Source organism: Talpa europaea (genome assembly GCF_964194135.1).
Source record: "Talpa europaea genome assembly, chromosome: 13".
Classification (NCBI taxonomy): domain Eukaryota; kingdom Metazoa; phylum Chordata; class Mammalia; order Eulipotyphla; family Talpidae; genus Talpa; species Talpa europaea.
This window is the reverse complement of record NC_140080.1, coordinates 80,922,430-80,942,432: the sequence shown is the minus strand read 5'-3', so window position 1 is coordinate 80,942,432 and position 20,003 is coordinate 80,922,430. Positions and strand designations below refer to the sequence as shown.

The window sequence follows — 20,003 nt, the reverse complement described above, 5'->3', positions numbered from 1 at the left end:
TGGCAATTAGGGGGCCCATGCGGGGTGAGCTGCTGCTCTCAGAACAGATCACTGAGGGATAATGAGCACTTTCAACCATGTGCAAAAGGAAGTAGAAGTGGCAGCCCACCAGCAGGGACTCTGAAGCCCCCTCCCCCACCAGGAAGCCCCACTGGGCTCACAGCTACCCACAGCTTGGGATGACAGCTCAGATGGTGGCAGCATTCTGACACAGCATCACTACATGCCCAGCACTAGCAAGCACTTCATGTCTGTTACAATTCTCGGAAACAGATGTTATTGTCACCACCCCCATTTCACCAACAGGGAAACTGAGGCTCAGAGAACTTGTCCACAAACATAGAGCTGGTTCCTAGGTCAGGAATGCATACAATCTGCCCGCTAAGAGTTACACTCATCACCACTGCACTGAACAGTTCATCAATCTAAGCCCCTGCAGGTTTTATAAAGCTGTAACTTGTCCATGCCCTGCAAACATTTGGCTTTGGCAAGTACATCTTCTTTGGCCAGAAACCCTCCACACCTTTCCTTTTCATTTCACAGAGCATTTTACAGACTCAGTGTCCTGAAATCCTCTTTGGGAAACAGTCTTGTAACGCAATGTTAATTCCCTTCTCCAATTAGTCTGTTTCTGCCCACATTTGGGAAGACAGTGCTGGTGGGGGGTAGTAAATCACCTGTAGTGAAGTTAAGAGGGAACATGGGGGAGTGAACTGGGACCGGGGGCTCTGCATGAATGAATGAAACCAGGTGGGAGTGAATGATTTTTCAGTAGAAAAGCATGCTAAGTCAGTGCAAAGAGGAAAACAATCCTCTTCCATGCTGTCTTCTTTCTTCATTAATCCACAATGGCAGTGATTTTCGCTTGTGTGTGTGCTTGGATGTGTAGGTGTGTGTGTGTCAACAATTCCAGACTACAAGGATTTGAAAATTAGCCAGAATCTGACTAATTAGGACTAGGGGCAGCAGGAAGACTCCTCCCATTATTGGGAGGGTAAAGTTCCAAATACAGGATGTCCCAGCACATCAGGTATGTTGTGCCCAAGGACGCTGAGGTGGGGGAGCCAGTCTGCAGCCCTGGTCACCTACAGCTGAAACCCTGGGCCTGGGTGAGTGACTGTCAGCCAACTGTACAGGGCCCTGCACAGGGCACTGGAGAGAAGGGGGCAGTGCAGGCCCTGCTCTTCCGAGGCTCACACACCTACTCTATTCTCTTCTCAGCACAGAATGTCCGCTGTTCATGAGGGCCAAGAACAAGCTGACCCCAATATGGACCCTCTCACCTCATGGACACAGGGTTCCAAGGGGAGCTATTGGGGAGACCCATACCTTTAAACAACAGAGAAGGCCTCTCCTTTCTCTCTAAGGATATGTGTCCCCCCACCCACAACTCAAGCTTCAGTTGATCACCCAAAGAATATAAACACTATGGGCCACAAGAAGCCTAGCATCTCTGCATTTTGCAGGACTACGGTGCCCTGGAACCTTCTTTGGGAGGGCTCTTACCACCCAATTGAGGAGTCCTAGAAATGGAAAGAACAATGGAAGAGGCATGCAGCCAAGTTACTACGTGATTTGATACATCCGCCCATGCTGCCGGCTTCAGGGGAGAGAGCTCTGTGGCTCTGAGAACCCATGCGAAACTTCCTTCCAGCAGCAACATGGTTTGGATTGAAAAGGGAAAGCAGGGTTCAAGGCCTGCAAGCTGCTTCCTGGGATCTCCAGAGAGCCACTCCAGCTCCTTGGACCTGTGCTGTTTTTTCTGAACCAAGAGCACTGGATTAGATTAACAATTCCCAGGTGGGGGTGAGAAGAGGTGAGACTTAAGAGACACTGGGAAAGCTTGTCATATACAGGAAATGTTTGACAACCAGAGGACTCCAAAGGCATCTCCTGGACCCAAACAGGTGCTTCCTATAGGCTGAGTCTCCTCTCAGACCCAAAATAAGCCAGACTGGTTTTGCCCAGGTAGAAAGGAAAAAAGGAGCCGAATGAAAGAGGAAGGAGTAAAGATGGGCCGGATTCGAGGAGAGACATCCTTGGATTGATGACAGATTGAGAGATGAGAGCAAGAGGAGAGGAGAGGAGAGAGGGGAGAGAGATTGAGAGAAATTGCTCATTCAGCACCAAGGACAGCACCCCAGTGCTTGTGGGAAAGATGGTGATGGCCCCCCAATATTTGAATCCTCCTTAATAGAGGGCTTTTGAGGCAGGAAGCAGAACATACTGGCAGAAAGCCGCCTCAGTGGCACTAGAGCTGAGCTCAGGTGCAGAAACAGGTCATTCTGTTCACTCTGTCTCTTCCCTCTTTCCACCCACCACCGTCTTTAAGACCCAAAAAGGCCAGGGGGGGAATAATGACTGAAGTCTGTGGCCAAGTATATTTCTGCTAAGCCACCCCTTTCTGTCCACTCTATCTCGATTAATTCAGTTTGTGGCTAAGGATTTTAATGGCTCTATTATTTGCACCTGCCCTGGACCAGGTCACACCAGAGACCACTTCTGACTGGCTGCCTATTCGGTACTGCTGAAAAATGGGGGACCCCTTAAGTATCCCCAGTTCCTACCCTACCCCCTGCCTTGTCTAGACAGGATCCCATCCTCAAATGTTCCTCACTAGGAGAACTTCTTAGAACTCCCCAGATTCCACGAGTGTCTCCCTTCTGGCCAATGCCAGACTCAGAGCCATGGAAGATCAGGGAAGGAAAGGGCCTGAGAACTTACCGAGTCCAGGGGTGATCTGGAAGCTCAGAAAGGTGCTCCCAGAGCAATGGGCTAGATGGGGTATGGGAGAAAAGCACATGTGGTCCCTTTCCTTCCTTAACAGTTTCACCCCCTTTTAGGTTTCTACATGAAATTTCCATGAAAGATCTTGTCGAAACAAAAGCTCTGCATTTTTTATTAAAGAAACTTTTACTTTAGGTAATTGTAGATTCACAGCTAGTTATAAGAAATAAAACAGAAAGATCCCCTGCGCCCTCTCCCACCCCACCCCGCACCATGGGGAAAATTGTGAAAGTATAGTTCAGTGTCACATCCAGGATATTGACTTGATACGGTCAAGATTCAGAACATTTCCTCCCCCCAGGAGCCCCCAGCTGCCTCATATAGCCACACCCACCTCATCCTTCCCTAATCCCTGGGAACAGCTAACCTGTTTTCTAATTCTAAAATCTTGTCATTTCCAGAATGTTATATAAATGAATCACAGAGTAGGTAATGTTGGGAGCTTGGCTTTTTTTCCCACTCAGTACAGTTCCTTGGAGATTCATCCAGGTGGTGATGCGCATCAGCAGTTGATGCCTTTTCACAGCCGAGTGCCACATTTGTTTAACCATTCACCTATTGAAGGACATCTGGGTGGTTTCCAGTTTGGGGCTGTTATGAATAATGCTGCTATAAACATTTCAGTAGAGGTTTTTGTGTGAACACACGTTTTCATTTCTTTGGGATAAACACCCAGGAGTGCAATTGCTGGATCATATGGTACTTGCAGGTTTAGTTTTTTTGAAGAAACTGTCCACCTGTTTCCAGAATGGCTGCACCCCTTTCTACTCCCATCAGCTATGGAGGACAGATCCAATTTCTCTGTGTCTTCACCAGCATTCAGCAGTGTCATGATTTTGTTTGTAATTTAGCTGTTCTGGGTGGTGTGGAGAGACATGGAGACCCCACTATGACTCCCTGTGCTGCGACGCACTGTGCTCTTCCCTGTGGCTACTGATGCTGACCATCTTTTTGGTGTTTAGTTACCAGTGGCATATCCCCTTCAGTGAAAAATGTCTCATTATGTATTTTGTCCATTTTCTTTTTTCTTTAAGATTTATTTTATTTATGCATACAAGAGCCGGGGTGTAGGCCAGAGGTGTGGGAGATGAGAGGATTCACCAGAGACAGAGTGGGGAGTAGAACAGGCAGGCTGACTGAAATACACTGCTGAGGGGAGCAGAGGGTGAAAGAGGAGAGGTCTGCTGCACCATGTGGGTAGCTCCCTGGCCGGGGATCAAACTCATGCGGCAGTGGCTGCTGACAGCTTCATAGTGCTGAGACTTATCCCCTTGCACCACCAGGGAGGTCCTTGTCCACTTTCTAATTCAATTGCTTTAATGTTGTTTTGATAATTGTCTGTACATCTAGATTCTAATCCTTTGCCAGATACAGGTTTTACAAATATTCTCTCCCCCTGTCTCTCTTCAACCCCTCTTTGTCTCCGCATCTTTTTAATAGAGTTTCCCCCAGAGCAAGAGGTTTTCATTTTGATGAAGTCCAATGTCACATCTATTGTCTTTTTTCATTCAGTTAAAATCTTCTGCTTTTTGATATGACAAATCATTTTTGATAGTAATCAGGATACTTTTGTGTTATGAGACTGTGAATCTTATTTACATCTTCTGTTTTAACTTACTTTTTGTGCTTCTACTCTGGTGAGGGGATGCGGAGGACACAGTCTCACCACTGCCAAGTGAAGGCAGAAGTCCAGGGAGGTGCCTGTTGTTATGGCTGGATGAAAGTGAGGAGCTCAGCCAGGTCCCCATGCATTCCCCACTGTCCCTGATGTGGGTAGCCTCATTAACTCTGGGAAACATGCAAGTCCCAAGCCTGACACATCCCAAAAGGGTTGTAGGGGCATCTCACTACTGCTGAGAGGGGGTGGAAGTCTACGGTTCCCCCATGATCCTTGATAATACCATGGGGTATGCGGGGGGCCCTCTTACAAGCCACCAGGAATGAAAGTCAAAGCTTCCTACTTGGCTCCTCTGATACCACTCAGATGGGAGATTTGGGTACTTCTGAGGTGGGAGGCTAGCTTCCACTGGGTCTATGCTGGTATGGGTGTGGCCACAGTTTTTCTGTGCTGTTTCGCTAGAGAAGTTATTGTCTAAAAATGATCTATCTTGATAGATAGCAGTCTCCCTTAACCTTTATTTATAGAGAGCAGGCTTTTATTGGAACTTAAAAAATAACTGTGCCTATTCATTTCCTGGTTACCTGCTTATTCAGCTCCAATTCTGGGCAGTAAGTGCAAAAAATTTAACTGAGTGAAATGACCACTGTGTCACTGCCCAAGACCCAAGCTCTCCAAGTGGCCAGTCTTCTCACCACATTTCACAACCTTCCCATGTTTGTTTTATTTAGAATGCCCAGGGTCCTTAGCTGCTCTTAGCAAAAGAAATATAGAAAAGAATATTTATTTCATTTCCCCCAGAAATGGAAATCTAGCTCTGTACTTTCAACAAGACATTTTGATGGCCTCAAGTCTATTTCACCTCCTCCTTTTTCAGAGGGGAAACTGAGCCTACAGCAAGCTGACAGCTCTCAACTGTGACTGAATAGCAAGTAGTGGTACAGAGGCCAAGGTGTCTGTCTCCTTACAGGAGATCTGACATCTCCCATAAGACACAGCTCGCCTGCACACCCAGCCACACACTGTATTTACACACTACTCCAGATGTTGCTTTTCCACTCAAGAAAGTCTTACATTTCTAAGTAGAATAGGTTCCTGCAGGCAGAGACCAGGCTCTCTAGCTCATACTGTTTACAGCAGGTACTCAAAGAATGGTTGCTGCCTGATCTCTCTCTAAAGTCAATCATCAATATTTGGTAAGAGTTGCATCCTTGTTCTTCCAGGTGAACTGCAGCCAGATAGCACCTTGAAATCAATGGCATCTTCTGGAAAAGAGAGGCTCTCATGCTGGGAACAGCAAAGGACGGTGCTTAGTTCTCAGAGGCAGAGTAAGGGGGATTAGAGTCCATATTTAAAGTGTCCATAGGAGGGTAGCCCAGGATGGGACAGGACCTAAAAACCATTATGCCATGTCCCAGACTTCCGAACACTGTACTCCCCACTCAGCCTCTGTAAACAGAGACCCTTCCCCACTCCCAGTTCCTAGTACAGTGCCTGGCACACACGTGGCTCTCAAAGAACTCACTGATCAGGTCAATGAAGGAGAGAACAAATAAACTTGCAAAGGAATGGACTAACCATGACCAAGGGACTTAACTGCAGGAAACAGGATATTTAACTTTAAAAGAATATGTGCCCTCGTGGCATGCTGGGGAGAGACCCGGAGCCGCGGCCAGAAGAGGACTATATCCATCAGCTGGAGTTACTGAGAATGTGGTCTAGGGCGGAATCAAAGAAAAACACGGAGAAGCAGTGAGAAGAGCTCCCCATTACTGGAAACATCCAGCAGCTCAAGATCCAACTTAGGGGGTTCCTGTACTCTGTGTGTGTGTGTGTGTGTGTGTGTATGTGTGTGTATGGTGGATCTGAACTGCTTGTCATCCTGACAGCCCATGCCTATAGGGGCAACTAGAGACATGCTGATCTCTGGATTTGATGTGGGGAAGAGGTCAGTGCCCGCCTCTGGGGAGCTTCTACCAGAGGGGAGAATGTGTCAGTCATTCTAGCCCATCACTGGAGAGGTCTGGTTTCCCCCATTCCAAGCACACAAAGGATTCTACCTTTTTAGTGTGCTAATTAATGATTGGGGGTGGGGGCAGTGACCAGTTCTGAGCAACAAGCTAAGAGAGCAAGTGACATGTGTTCCCTCAAGGTTGGAGCATTGAATTGCTGAAGCGAGACCTTCCAGGGTTCTTTACCCTCCATGACAATTGATTAAAACTGCAACTTCTCTATCAAGCTGGGTCCTTAATGTGCTATTTGAAGTTATTGTGTTTGTTACTGCAGTGTTATGGAGGCTATAATGACCAATGCCCGGGGGGCAGACTTTACCTGTATAGAACACCAGAGAACAATACAAGCTATACAGATACACAAGAGTGGGGTTGGATGGCAGTTCTAGCATCTCACAGAACAAACACCTCCATACTCACGACCCATATCCCCTGCCACCCAGTGACACCGAACACCAACCATCAACTGTATATGTGCTCTCTCCTGTTGCCCCATCATACCAACATCATACCTAATGTTAAGCCTTTGCTAACACCCCTTTCATCTTCTGTTGTCTTCTTTTCCATCTGGTCAAATATCTGACCCACTCCTAAGGGCAGATCAAGTCTCATGTTCTGCAAGATGTTTCCCTGCCCACGGAGACCAAGAGAACTGCTCTTTGGAAGGCCAACAGAATCTGTGGTTGGGCCATCTGGTGGGGGGACTTCACATGTGTGTCTTTAGCCTGTTTCATGTTGACTGACCTCTACTCTACAAACAGGTATCAAGGTAAAAGGGTCCTGCTCATTTGTGTTAGCCAAACTTGCAGCAGATGCTCAGTAAGTACTGACTGAATGGAGCAGTGCCATCAACATATTCATGGTATTTCTAATACATCATGGAAACTGCCAAGAAATCTAGGCCCTTTCACTAAGTTACCATTTGTACTAATGAGTTTTTATATTGGCTCTAAACCAAATGCTATAATTGCTGGAGGAGAGCAAGAGACTGGCCAAAAACTCTTTCCACCCTTTTCTTTGAACCAAAGGCAAGGGGCATATTTGAGGTTCTCCCGTGCTTACCATCTGCCATCCCTGGTCAGAGTCTGCGTTGGCAAATAGCTTGCACCCCGTCTGCAGGTTGGCCCAGATAGGTGGGGAACAGTGGGGAAATCAGGAAAAAGTAGACCTCCTGCTGCTATGAGCAACTGTTTGGCTCCAGTTGGTCATTTCATGGAAACATAGAATATCAACAACGAAAGAAATTTTCCAGACAGGCTCAGAGAAATCCATGTTGCCTAATGCTCGATTCCGCAGAAGAGGTACTTGGTATGCATGCCACATCTGGGTCAACATCTGGTTTCCCTGGCCCTTGGGACAAAGCCCTTTTCATTCTCCTGGTGCTTTCATTTGCTACCAGGCATCATGGTGGAACAGGGCAGGCGGGGAGCCCTTTTCTTATCATTCCAGGGGGTGTGGGACCACAGGCTGTCGGCCAGGCTCTAAGACGTCATTTCTGACACACCCCCACCTTTCCCAGGGCTTTGCATGAACCTGCCCAATAAGGAGTGTGCTGTAGGGGTGTTATGTCTCCAGCAAAGATTTCAACACCGTGCACAACAGCCAGCAAGCACTGCGGGCCTGCAAGTCTTTCATCAGAAAGTCCTTCTCAAGGTCTAAGCAGAGGCTTGCTGCTGTGGTGCACATTCATTTCCATTTCTTGGCACTTCCCTGTAGATAGAAGAGCTGCTCATCCTGACCCCATTCAAACTTCTGTCTGCCCTGGGCTTCCTTCCTGAGCTGCATCCCATGTGGGACCTTGAGATGTTTTCTCCATGCACTGGCCTGCACCTTCCCACTTCAGGCGCTTTCCTCTAAATCATCCCCACGCACTACAAAGAAAAGCTGAAAACTGCATTCCAGCTCCCTAACTACATGACTAGTGATAGATAAGCTTGCTTAGAAAGTCATCCCAAATAGAGCCGAATCCCAGAGGATTCCTTGCAAGGATACCTAGCACAGGGAGGCAAGATAGGGCCAAAATGGCAGGGGAGGGCAGTGGGAGGTGGAAGAACCCGGTGTCTTTATTTGCAAAGCTAGGACCCTCAGAGGCCTTCGAGTCACCTGTTCTTTATATGACGAAGCTGAGAACAAAGAGAATTGCTATCAAGTATGGGGCAGTGCAAAAAGCAGAATATAGGACATGCCCTCATCTCCCCTCCCCCACCACAGGCTCTATTATGGCCCCTCCTTAAGAAACAGAGAGGTACACACAGAGACATCTGGCCAAGTGAAATGACTATCCAGAGCAGCTGCCCCCACTCTGCCCCATACCATGGTGTAGAAAAGTTCTGCAGCCTAAGAAAGATCTAGAACTGAGGCCACTATCATCTTCCTTCCAGACAGAATAGATAAAAGTTGGTTTCATCAATAAGTAAGTGGGCCAGGGCAATGTGTTAACATGGTTGCTTTGAAATTGGGAGCAAGTTGTTGCCAGAGCCCATAAAGGCCCCTCTCATCTCTTGGGACAGGCACAGTCAGAGGATGTTTTGGGGGTTGAGGATAAATGGCTTTTTCCATCTAATCCCACTGTCTCCCACAGGCCAAGATGATATCAGCAAGAACAATGGACAGCCAGAGGGCAGATATGGCCATGGGGCCCTCCTGGTCATGCAGGAGCTTCCTCAGGGTCTCACAGCTCAGCATCAGGGAGACCAGTCTCCAGCCTGGTCCAAACACAGCAGGTGGGCCAGGGAGAAACGGACAGGTCTCCAACACCTCTCCCCACAAGCTGCCCCGTCAGGCTCTCGGCAAACCCAGAGAGTGCCTCACCAGCACCGAAATTCTAGGAGTTCCATTATTTGTGGGGTTCACCAACACTGACCTATGAACTTCCAGCTCATTCATCTTACTGCCCCTTAAGGATGGTCAATGACAGGTCACATCTAAGATGGGAGTCCCGGTAGGCTGTATCAGAGTGTAGGTGTGTCATGGGCTGTGTCACGAAGTCTGTGTGGTCACACTTTGTGATGCTCACACAGGTCAAAATCTCCTAAAGGCAAATTTTTTAGAAGGTATCCCGGTTGCTAAGTGACACAAAACTGCTTTCCACTGGGAAGAAGTACCCCATATATATCATATTTATCACAACCCTTCTCTTCTCAATGGGTGTTTGGTTACTGAATATGTTTGTTATAAATCATGTTACACTGAAAAGAAATCTCAGGCATATCTGTTGTGGGGAAGGAAGCGTCACTGTGGGCTGGGCATCCAGAGGCAGACTGCAGCCTCCCCTCCCCCCTCTCCTGTTTTCTCCACATCACTGCTTATCTAGAGGCATCATGGACCAGCCCAGCGTCCCAGACACGACAAATGAAAACACCGCAAGGGAGCACAGTGGTTCTTACCTGCTGTGGCGGGGCTCGCCCTTGGGAGAAGGAGCAGCTGCTGTCGAGCTGCACGCTGCAGTTCGCTGTCCACTGCAGGGAGAGAGGAGAGGTCAGTGGCGCAGGACACACAGGCTCATCCTGACTCTGCCTGGGCTTCCCAGGCCTGGCCCTGCCCTTCTGCAGTGGAGGGAGGACAAAATCTTGCTCAGCCATTTTCAAGGGCAGGTCCTTTCCTACCACTGGGCCCAAGATGGCGTCTCCAGGTGACCCTTTGGGGTATGCTTGGGGAAGGCAAACTCAGCCCACGAAAGTAATGAAAACCCAGTTACATTCCAAAGTCAACCAGAGGTCAGTCACTCAGGGCCTCTGGTGAGTTTCGGATGCTTGACCCAGCTTTCAGTCATGCTAGTCCTCTCCAGTGTCAAAGCTGGAGTCGGAGGTGGGCCTGAGTGTGTCTATACCCCATATACCCATGAGAGAGACCACTTGTGGGGAAGAGCCTGACTGGAATCCAGTCCCACCACTCACCCCGAGAACCCAGAGTCCAGGAAGTCCTTGGGCTCCACCTGCACCCAGTGACTCAGACACTGAGGGTGGGGCCTGCGCATCAGCAGTTGGACCAGACCAGACCTCGTCTCCCCTCTTCCCCTCCCCCAGTAATGCGCCAGGGCCTTGAAAGCCAGGTGTTCTCCTGGGCTTCACTTCATCGTCTATAAGATGGGGGCAGTAAGGCTGGGTGACCGTGCGAGGTTGAGATGAGGACCTTCAGAAACCGCAGAAACATTGCAGACACAAGGCAGCACTGCAGTGCAGCCCTCCCTCCGTTACATACTGTGCAGCCCCATGGTGGTGTTTTCAGGATGGGGTTAAACACTGGCTGGCCTCTCTGGCTCATGTCCATCATTAACCTTGACCTACACTATGCGTAGTACATCAAAGTCGTGGGGACAGCTGCTTAGTGTTGACACACCTGGGCAAAACTGAGTGAGTGTGGATGGACTGAGACCGGCACGCCCTCCTGACAGTGGGTCAAGGGTATGACCTTCGTATGGAAAGAGACTTTATGACAATGTTGATGACAGAGGCTGGTACAATTTATCCTAGTGCAGTGCTGTGCAGCTGCAGCAAACGAGAGCCACAAATTGGAGACACAGATGTTCATCTGACTCATCTAGCAGCCAAATTTTAAAAAGAAATGAAAAGGTAAAATAAAACTCAGTAATATATCTGATCTCAATATATCCAAAATATTGCTTCAATGGACGATTAATGTAAAATTATTAATGAGATATTTTATATTACTTTTTCTAAATGAAGGTTTTTAAAATCCACTTAGAGCAGATGTCGCTCTGGACCAGCCACAGTTCAAGTGCTCAGAGTCCCATGAGGCTGGAGGCTACCGGGGTGGACCATGTGTCCTCAGGGAGTGGCACCCACTGGGTAGTAGTCCCAGGCACCCTGCCCATCCCTGCCCTGCATTAGCTGTCCACTGAGTTCATCAATGGGGCCCAGAACTCTCTACCCCTCAGGTGGCATTGCCAGTCATGACGCAGTCTCCTTCATGGAGACCAACCCTAACCTTCTGCCTATGCCCCTGACCCTGTAGTCTAGCCTTTGTGCCTCAGGCCTACCAGTGTTAATAGCTTCCTGAAAGGGCCCTGGGTTATGTAGTTTCTCAACCCTTTTATCATCTTGGGTAAGCAATTCTCTGTGTTAAATTACCTCCCAGGAGAGTTGCAGTATCAAAGCATCTCCCCCAAGATACTTATTCATTACAGGTGAGGGAGAGAACGAGAAACTCATCAGACACCACCTTAACCAAGCAATCGAAGATAGCATTGTCCATAACATAACATGTCAACATCATGGGCCCCCCAACATCATGAGTTAGACAAGCATGTCGCTTTTGAGGTGTTCATACCAAAAAAGCACAGCCTCGGTCTAATCAGGAGAAAACAGCTGGCAATCCAAATTGACGAACTTTCTATAAAATAAGTGACCAGTGTTCTTCGCAAAGGTCAAAGTCAGGAAGAGAAGACAAGGAAAATGTCACAGTTTGGAGGAGACTAAGAAGACATAACAATTAGATGCAAATTTGGATCTTGGAACAGAAGAAGGACATCCATGGAAAAACTGGTAAAATTCGAATAAAGTCTCATTGCACAAATATTAATTTTTTAGTGCTGCCAATTGTACTCTGGTTACATAAGATTCTTATTAGGAGAAGCTGGGTGACAGGTTAATGAGAACACTACTATTTTTGCACTTTTGCTGTAATTCTAAAATGATTTTAAAATAAAAAGTAATATATCTATGTATACATACATATTTTTGAATTACATATGTACATACATATGCATAATATTTGCAGACACACACTATGCATGTGGTAACATACACACTCACACACATATAGACGCTTTATATTCTGGACTGGTTTCTCCTTTCCTGGTTGGAGCCTACGCTAAGTCATGTACTTCTCATGCCAACCTAGGTCAATCTTGTAGAGAGTCTCTCCCTTCTCTACACCCACTCCTGCCCACCCCCACCCCGTTTCTGGGCATCCCAAACACCCAATCCCAGCTGCATAGTGCTGATGTGATATCCCATAGGACAGTGACCCTTGGGTGAGTCCCCTCTTCCTGGGGTCAGCTTGTTCCCTGGCAGGGGAGCCAAGGCAAGTAGTCACAGAGAGGCGGCAAGGAGGTAGCGCCAGGAATCCTCACGTTCCCGGATAAGCTTGGCAAGAGCAGTTCCAGACTCCTATGAGACCACTCTGCTTTGTCAAAGGTCACTCCTTATTACTTCATGTCCACTAACCGGAGGCCCTTTCCTTGGTAAGATGTCCCACAACTGTACTGCAAAGGCGATGGAAGGGGATTCTGATAGATAAGGAACTGTGTGCTCCCAGCAGGGAGTGGGGATGGAAGGATGGGGGTGGGGTACAGGAAAGAAACCTAGCAAACCAAGATTCCTGGAGAAGAATCTGGAGCCCAGCATATAAAGGGACAGAGGCGTGTCGGCCAACTTAGGGGCAGATGGTGGCAAATGTGTCTCTCCTGCTAAGGAGGTCAGAGACTTTTCCTAGGGAGAGAGAAGGCTTCTGTCAGGGAGGCTCCACTGGCCCAGGGGAGAAGCAGACAGGAAGCCAGGTAGGAGCCAACATTTGGGTTTCTATTGGTACTAGAGGTGGAGATGGAAGCAAAGTAGCTCTGAGAAGGTAGTACAGATCAGCAGTGAGCTGGGAGGAAGACCTGTGGGGGATAGGGGAGCAAGCAAGCAATAAGGTAAGGATGAAAACCCAGCCTGAAATCCAGTCAGGGCTGGATCCAGGGAAAGCTGTTGGAGGAGGGACTGTACTCCCAGGTATACAGGTTTCCAGAACCTACCCACCCCCATGAGGAATTAAGTGTGTACCCCTGGGCTTGCATGATTTCCCCCTCCTGCCCCTCATCCAAGCAGCAGCTCCATGCTGCTGCCTGATCAGCCCCCACAGGGGCCAGCCTTTCTTCTCTGGTCCTGATAGTTCCTGGGAGCTCTCCCTTCCCCTCAAAGCTCCTCTCTGCCACTGCTGGAATTCTGCTCTCAGCGCTGTCTTCTTTCTTCTTAGGCTGCAGCTACCACCCCACCCCCACCCCTGCCTGTTCAGTCTAGAAAAATCTCCAGACATAGACCTTCCCCCAACCTGTCCCCCTGTGCTCAAGAGGTTTTCATACGGAGAGAGGGCCCTCCCTTCCCCTGTGGGCCCCCAAATCAGAGTCCCACAGGGAGAGTCTTTCTTCTTCAAGATAAATGGGATCTCAGCTGGGGAGTAAAGGAGGTTCCTTCTGAAAAGGTCATGAACAGAAAAAGACAAAGTGGAAACATTTTACATATAGACGGTAAGTGCCTACTTCACAGTGGCTTTGGGTCTGCACAGAACTGTTACCATCTATTTTTTAATTTAAAAATCTGAAATAAAGATGACACAGAGTTAAAATTTAATGAACAGGAGACTACAGATGTTTATTCTCTGCTCTTATTAGTCATTTGAAATAAATGGATTCCAATCTGTTATCAGTCATTTGTGTCCCAGGATCCACAGTATTTTTTGGGAGCTGCTTGTGAAGTCCTGGGGTGGAGATGGGAAGACATTGGGCATGAGGGGGGGGAGAGAAAAGGAAAAAGCATAGAGTGAGGGAGCCCCACTTTTCAAGGGTACCTATACACACCCCCTCCCACCCCCACAGGGACTGGCCCTTTCAGACACCAGAGCAGAGCAGGAGGCTAGAGCCCCCACAGGCTGAATCAGTAAGGACTAGACACAGATGGGTTCCCCTGCGTGTTCCAACTCAGGCGAAGGGGAGACCGTCCTAAATGTGCGGGGCTGAGACTACCGGCTGCCCAGGGAGGGAAAAAGCACCCTACATGTCCACCTCACAAAGCCCTGGAAAACACATTCCTAATTGATTCAAATCTAAGATACAAGTTTACACTACGCCAAAATCTAAAACTCCTGTGTGACGAACAAAATCGCGAACAAAATTAAAGACAAATGAGAGGCTACATGTATAATAACAAACAGATTTTAGGACTATAGAAAGGTCTTATTTCAATCTATCTGGACACCATTCTAGATCCTTAGCCACTAACACCTCCCCACCCCCATACCTGAACACTTTTATTATCTGCAAGTGGAATGTGAGGCACTGCCTGGTTAAGTAACTTACCCAGGGTGATAGGGCCCAAAAATGATGGAATGTGTAAAGGGTGTAAGTAGTATTAATGCAATTTTTTAAGTTATTTTTTTAGGGGTTTTTTTTTTTTTTTTTTGTATGTGTGGGTAGGTACTAATTCAAAGAGCCAATAAAAATGTCTGCTACTAAATGTTTTTAATAAGGTTAAAAACTAACCCCTTATTCCTTACCCAGCAGGCAGGTTTGGGAGGCAGGAATAGATAAGGGAATGGATAAGACTGCCTTGGAGACCAGGCCATGAGATGGGCCACCATGACCAGAGAGACCAGCCCAGCTTCAGGAATGCAGAAGCAGGGTCAGGGCACATCCTATGTCAAAGGTCAGCGTCTAATCTCAGACATACCAGAAAGTAAGTATTGGACAGATAGGAATTATGGTCCATTCTGTCCACAACCATGGACAGAACAGGGCCTGAATGAATGAATGTTAGCTCTAATGGTACCTTACTATTTAACCAATAGTAACTGGCAGGAAAAGAGCAGATTAAGCAATTCTGCTTTATGCTGAAACCACCAGGGTCTAGAACATCTGTTTTCAGAAGGCCTCTTTATCTAATTGTTGATTTAAAAATCAAATGAAATTTTAATTTTTTTTTAAATGCTGGTAATTGATTAAAAAGCTCTCAACCTCATTGGAAGTCAAGACAAGAGACAATTTGCCCCGATGCCCTCTTGTGGAGGGGTGAATACAGAACAGCCGTCGCGGAGAGCATGTTGGCAACAACTATGAAGATAGATTCTACTTCCCAGCACCTTCCTAACGAAACACTTTGATATGTGTAAAAGGAGGCAGGTTCAAAAGCATTCACTGAGTATCCTGTTTTTCAAGGGGAAAATCTAGAAGTAACCTGAATGCCCATCAACAGGTGAACAGACCATTAGGTTAGCAAATTAAGCAATTAAGCAAAAGATGGGAATTACTGAACAACATACTGACCACTGGAAAATAGGATTTTTAATAATCCATTTCTACAAGCTATCGTATTTGTATCTTGGCAAGGTGAGGTGAAGGTGAGGAAGCTAACTCATGAATCTGATGGAAGGTAGGGAAGGCAGTGGAAGGAGGCAGCAGTGAAGGGAGACTTTATTGCGAATGTTTGAGTTCTTACATACCATGAGAATTTATGAATATAGTATGTGCAATTAAAAATAAATTATTTTTTTTAAATAAGGGGAAAACCAGAATGAGTGTCCCATGCTCAAGCACCCCACATGCCCCTTAACTCACTTCTTCTGTTAAGCTTTTCATGGGTGGTCCACCATTGAGCGCTTCCTCCTACGAGCAAAGATGGCAGGGAGAAGGGGTTCAAAGGGCACGAGGAAATTAAAGAATGGGCTCGAGGGGGAGAGGGAGCAAGGAACAGGGCAGGCAGATGAAAGGAAACACATGGAGAGAAAGAGAAGGAAAAACAGTGTGAGAGAGACATCGAGTCAACCTGAATGCAAGATCTTCCTCAATGTATGATGGAGTTGCACCCCAATAAAGCCATCATCAGTTGGAAATATCTTACTTGAGGTGAAAGACCTGAGGCTGGCCGCCACAGCCCGCAAGATTCGGCTGTTTCCATGGAATCACTTCACAGCATAGTGAAGTCCAGCCTTCGCAGGTTGGGGACTCGTGTACCCCATCCCGCCTGCATGGCTGCACTTCTCTTTGTGAAGGCACCTTGCATTACAGACAAAACCCAGGGCTTCTGAGCACCTGGCAGCATTAGACACTTTGGGAAGTTACCTTCACTCTCACTGGCTCTTAGTTTGACCTTCATTGGCTCTTTAATAAGAATTGATGGAAAAATAAGCTTTTATCAAAAGTGTCTGCTCTTTACACTATCCCAGAAGCTCATCCTCCCAAGAAGGGGTGCACCAGGCAGCTGCCATGGAGAGGTGGGGAAGGGAGACAGCTGCCCGGATGGTGGCTGCCTTTGCCAACCTCAGCAGGACATTGGTCACATGGAGCCTGACAAGAATGCCAAGGCCAGGCCCTTCCTGGGGTGTGGCCTATGTGATTCCAGTGTGCAGCCAGAGGAGAGAACGCTAGAGCCCGGTGATGCCCACTGACCACAGAGGTGCAACGCTTTCCCCGCATACAACCTCCCAGCCTCTCCTACTAGAGGCCAGTGGTCAGTGCGACTTTGGAGTCCTAATTCTCACTCCATAGGGAAAACATCTCAACTGCCCAACAGCTGTTACTCACAGCCTGTACCCAGCAGGGAACCAGGTAAGGAAGGGTGGGCACAGGGCCAGCCCGGGCACCAGAGAGCAGAGCTATAGGCCCCTGCCCATCTCTGGCTTCAGTCTTCTCGTCAGCAGAATGGGGCTCCAATCCTCCCCATTGTAAGGACAGAGTGAGCCCAACTCCAGGATGTGCCTGTGGAAACCTGGAATCCACAGGAGGAAAGGCACCCCTGAATTGTCGGGGGAGGGTATAATTTTAAATTTGGTGTTCCCCAAGTTTTTGAAAACTTAGAATGTGCACTTTCTTTACTCCTCTAAAGAAAAAGAAGTTTGTTCTCCTCTCATTCATCCATCCATCCATCCATCCGTCCATCCGTCCGTTCATCCATTTGTTTATCCATCCACTCACCCTTCCTTCTTTCTAGCTGCTGCTAAGGAGGGGGAAAAAGAACCCCACAAGCATCGGAAGCATTTTCTTCCTCAGCGTCAACTGTCATCTCTCAGACCCTAAGAAATGGCCTCACCAACTGAAAAGCAACATTCTTCTCCACTCCCTCAAGTTTTCTCAAGGTTTCCAAGATTCTTAACAATTTTCCTCTCCCAGAAACATCAAAACACCATTGCAGCCAGGCAGACGGGACATTCTCTGAGGGTTTGTTTTTTGCCTTTGGCTTCCATTCAAAATAGTCATCAGATTAAATAAAAACAAGCAAAAGTGCTTCAGCAGAAAGATTTCCCATAAAGCTGTGTCAATAGAGATGGCATTTTCAAAAAAAAGTGTGTTATCTGACCCCGGCCTTGCTGAGAGTTGTCTGCAGCGGCCCCCTCCTCTGATGTGTAACCCCGCTGGCTTTGGGAGTATTTGCAAGGGGTGTGGTGGCAGCAGGACTGAAATGTCCCTCCTTGGCCAGCAGCATGTAGATGAGCCTGGGGTTCTGCCTAGCATTTGTGCGCTTTCATGTAACTTCAGAGAAGGAGAAAACTAAGGAACACTTTGTATCTTATGTTACTGTCGCCAGCTTTTCCACACCCTGCCCCCAGCACACATCCATCTAAAAGTCTCCAGAGGGCCTCCCCGGTGGCGCAGCGGTTGAGCACTGGGTTGCAAAGCTGCCCGCAGCCTCTGCAGTGCCAGTTCGATCCCCGGCTGCTCCCCGGCCTCCGGAGGAGGGTCCCACATGGCGCACAGACCTCTCCTGCCGCCCGCTGCTCCCCTCGGCAGTGTACTTCGGTCCTTCTGCCTGCTCTGCTCCGGAGGAGGGTCCCACATGGCGCGCAGACCTCTCCTGCCGCCCGCTGCTCCCCTCGGCAGTGTACTTCGGTCCTTCTGCCTGCTCTGCTCCCCGCTCTAGCTCTGGTGAATTGTCTCACCCTCCCGTGCTTCTGACTGTACCCAGCACTTGTATGTATGTATAAATAAATAAATAAATAAATAAATAAATAAATAAATAAATAAATAAATAAATAAATATTTAAAAAATAAAAAAATAAAAGTCTCCAGAGATTATCCTCCCTGGCCACCCAGATGTGGGCGTCACAGCCTGCTCAGGGTGGCTGATCCCAGGAGGGCTCGGAGGTGTGCTAAGGGCACACGTGTGTATCTGCTCTGCCTCCTCAGCTATAGCCTTCTGGTCCTGAGTTATAGGAAAATCACAGGTTCATTCTGGCTTTCCAACAGGCTGGAGGTTCTGGACCTGCTGCCCAGACAGACAGGGAGCTGCATTTGGCTTTTCTCCAAAGCAGGGCACCAAGTGGCTCCTATTTTCTTGTCATGAGTCCCTGCTTGAGGTGGAACAATGAGTGTGAGAGAGGGACACCTCGACCCAAGGCCAACAGGGAGAGGATACACTCTCCTGGGTGCTTGCAGCAGCCCCTTGCTCTCTGCCTCTCTGCAGCCCAGAGCCTCTAATCACCTCTGACCTTCAATACTCCCAGGGCAGCAGAACAACCCCCATAGGCCAGATAAGAAAACCAAGCCTCAGAGAAGTTGAGGGGCTTGCCCAAGGTCACACAGGCAGCTGGAAGCAAATCTGGACCCAACTCTTGAACAAATGCCTATGAGGACTGACAGCACTCACAGGGACGTGGGGCTATATGGCCACCCCTGTCATGGCTTGCTCTATGGGAGAGCTCGCACTTCCTAACCTGGGCCCAGTCTTTCACCTGGAAAGTGAGTCCACTTTCCACCAAGGCTAGGGTTGCCAAAGACCCAACCAGGAGGTGTCCAGATCAACCCAGATTCTGACCAGAACCTTTGTGTGCCTAATGGGGTCTGGGCACACAGCCCCGGGTGACAGCCTGATGTACTGCCAGCAATGGTCTGCACTTGAAATCAGAGGAATATTCATGAGGTATTCTTTGGATTGGGTGCATTTTTGATACCCTATAATCACCAACCCTCTCCTTGAATATAAGCTTGTTAAGCACGGGGAATAGTGCCTAGCAAGTAGTAGGTACTCAATAAATGTGTGTTCAATGATTAGTGAGCTTGGCTAGGTCCCAGTCGCCAATGGGAAGAGGACACAGTCAAGAGCTTTCTGCCTGGATCCACACTCTGCTGGGCTGGGAGGGCGACACCTTGGGAATCTGGGGCCAGGTGATCAGATATTACTTAGAATTAGGGCCCCCATCACCCCTCTTTGAATTTGCCACCATACCTGCCCACACCCCAGCCCCCCTCCCTGGGCCAGTGCTTACGTGCGAGATGTGGGACTGGGTCTTCTCACTCTCGCCATCCCCCTCTGTCTTGTCGGCCAACAGCCCCTGCACTTGGTACTCAAGCACGTAGCTGTCAATGAAGCGCTCCAGCTCCTCGATCTCCTGGGAGCGGCTGCTCCCAGCCTCAGAGGAGGCGGATGCTGCTGAGGAGTTCTCCATCCCTCCAGCTCAGGGCCTGGGACAGGCTGTGGGAGAGAGGACAGAGGGCTGTGTGAGACACTGCTGGAAGTGGAGATGCCCCCGCCTGAGAAGAGCTCCCCATTCTTGGAGGCCTTCAACATGGCATCTTGACCTCCCAGCCACCCTGTGACTCCAGTGGGGCGGCCACCCCTTCAGTGTGATGAATATGCTGTAATCCCCGGATGGGAAAGGAAACTGGTGCCTGATTGGCCAACACAGTACCTTGTATGATCTTCAGGTTAGCCCACACCTGGACCTTACTGCTTGGAAAAAATTAGGAGATAGGCCCAGCCTACCACTCAAGTCCCACTTGAGGCTTTGGTAACTTGAAGTTAACGAGATCTACCAGAAGGCAGAATGAAGCAGACAACAGACTTTCAAGCTGCTGACCCACGTGTTAGGATGTACCA

General features: G+C 48.4%; 1 protein-coding gene across 3 annotated transcripts in view; it reads right to left on the bottom strand.

Annotated features, from left to right (window-relative positions):
• Positions 1-19,572, bottom strand: part of CTIF (cap binding complex dependent translation initiation factor) — a gene marked incomplete at both ends in the record, with an annotated part of 191,953 nt that extends 172,381 nt beyond the window's left edge. For 2 of the 3 annotated variants that reach the window (XM_084252896.1, XM_084252897.1), the window contains 2 exons: positions 9,804-9,875; positions 19,393-19,572. In XM_084252896.1, the coding sequence (XP_084109022.1) occupies positions 9,804-9,875; positions 19,393-19,572 (252 nt within the window). Of the gene's footprint in view, positions 1-9,803; positions 9,876-15,748; positions 15,797-19,392 lie in introns of all 3 variants that reach the window. The other variant, XM_084252895.1, reaches the window with a different exon arrangement.
• Between the last annotated feature and the right edge of the window lie 431 nt (positions 19,573-20,003).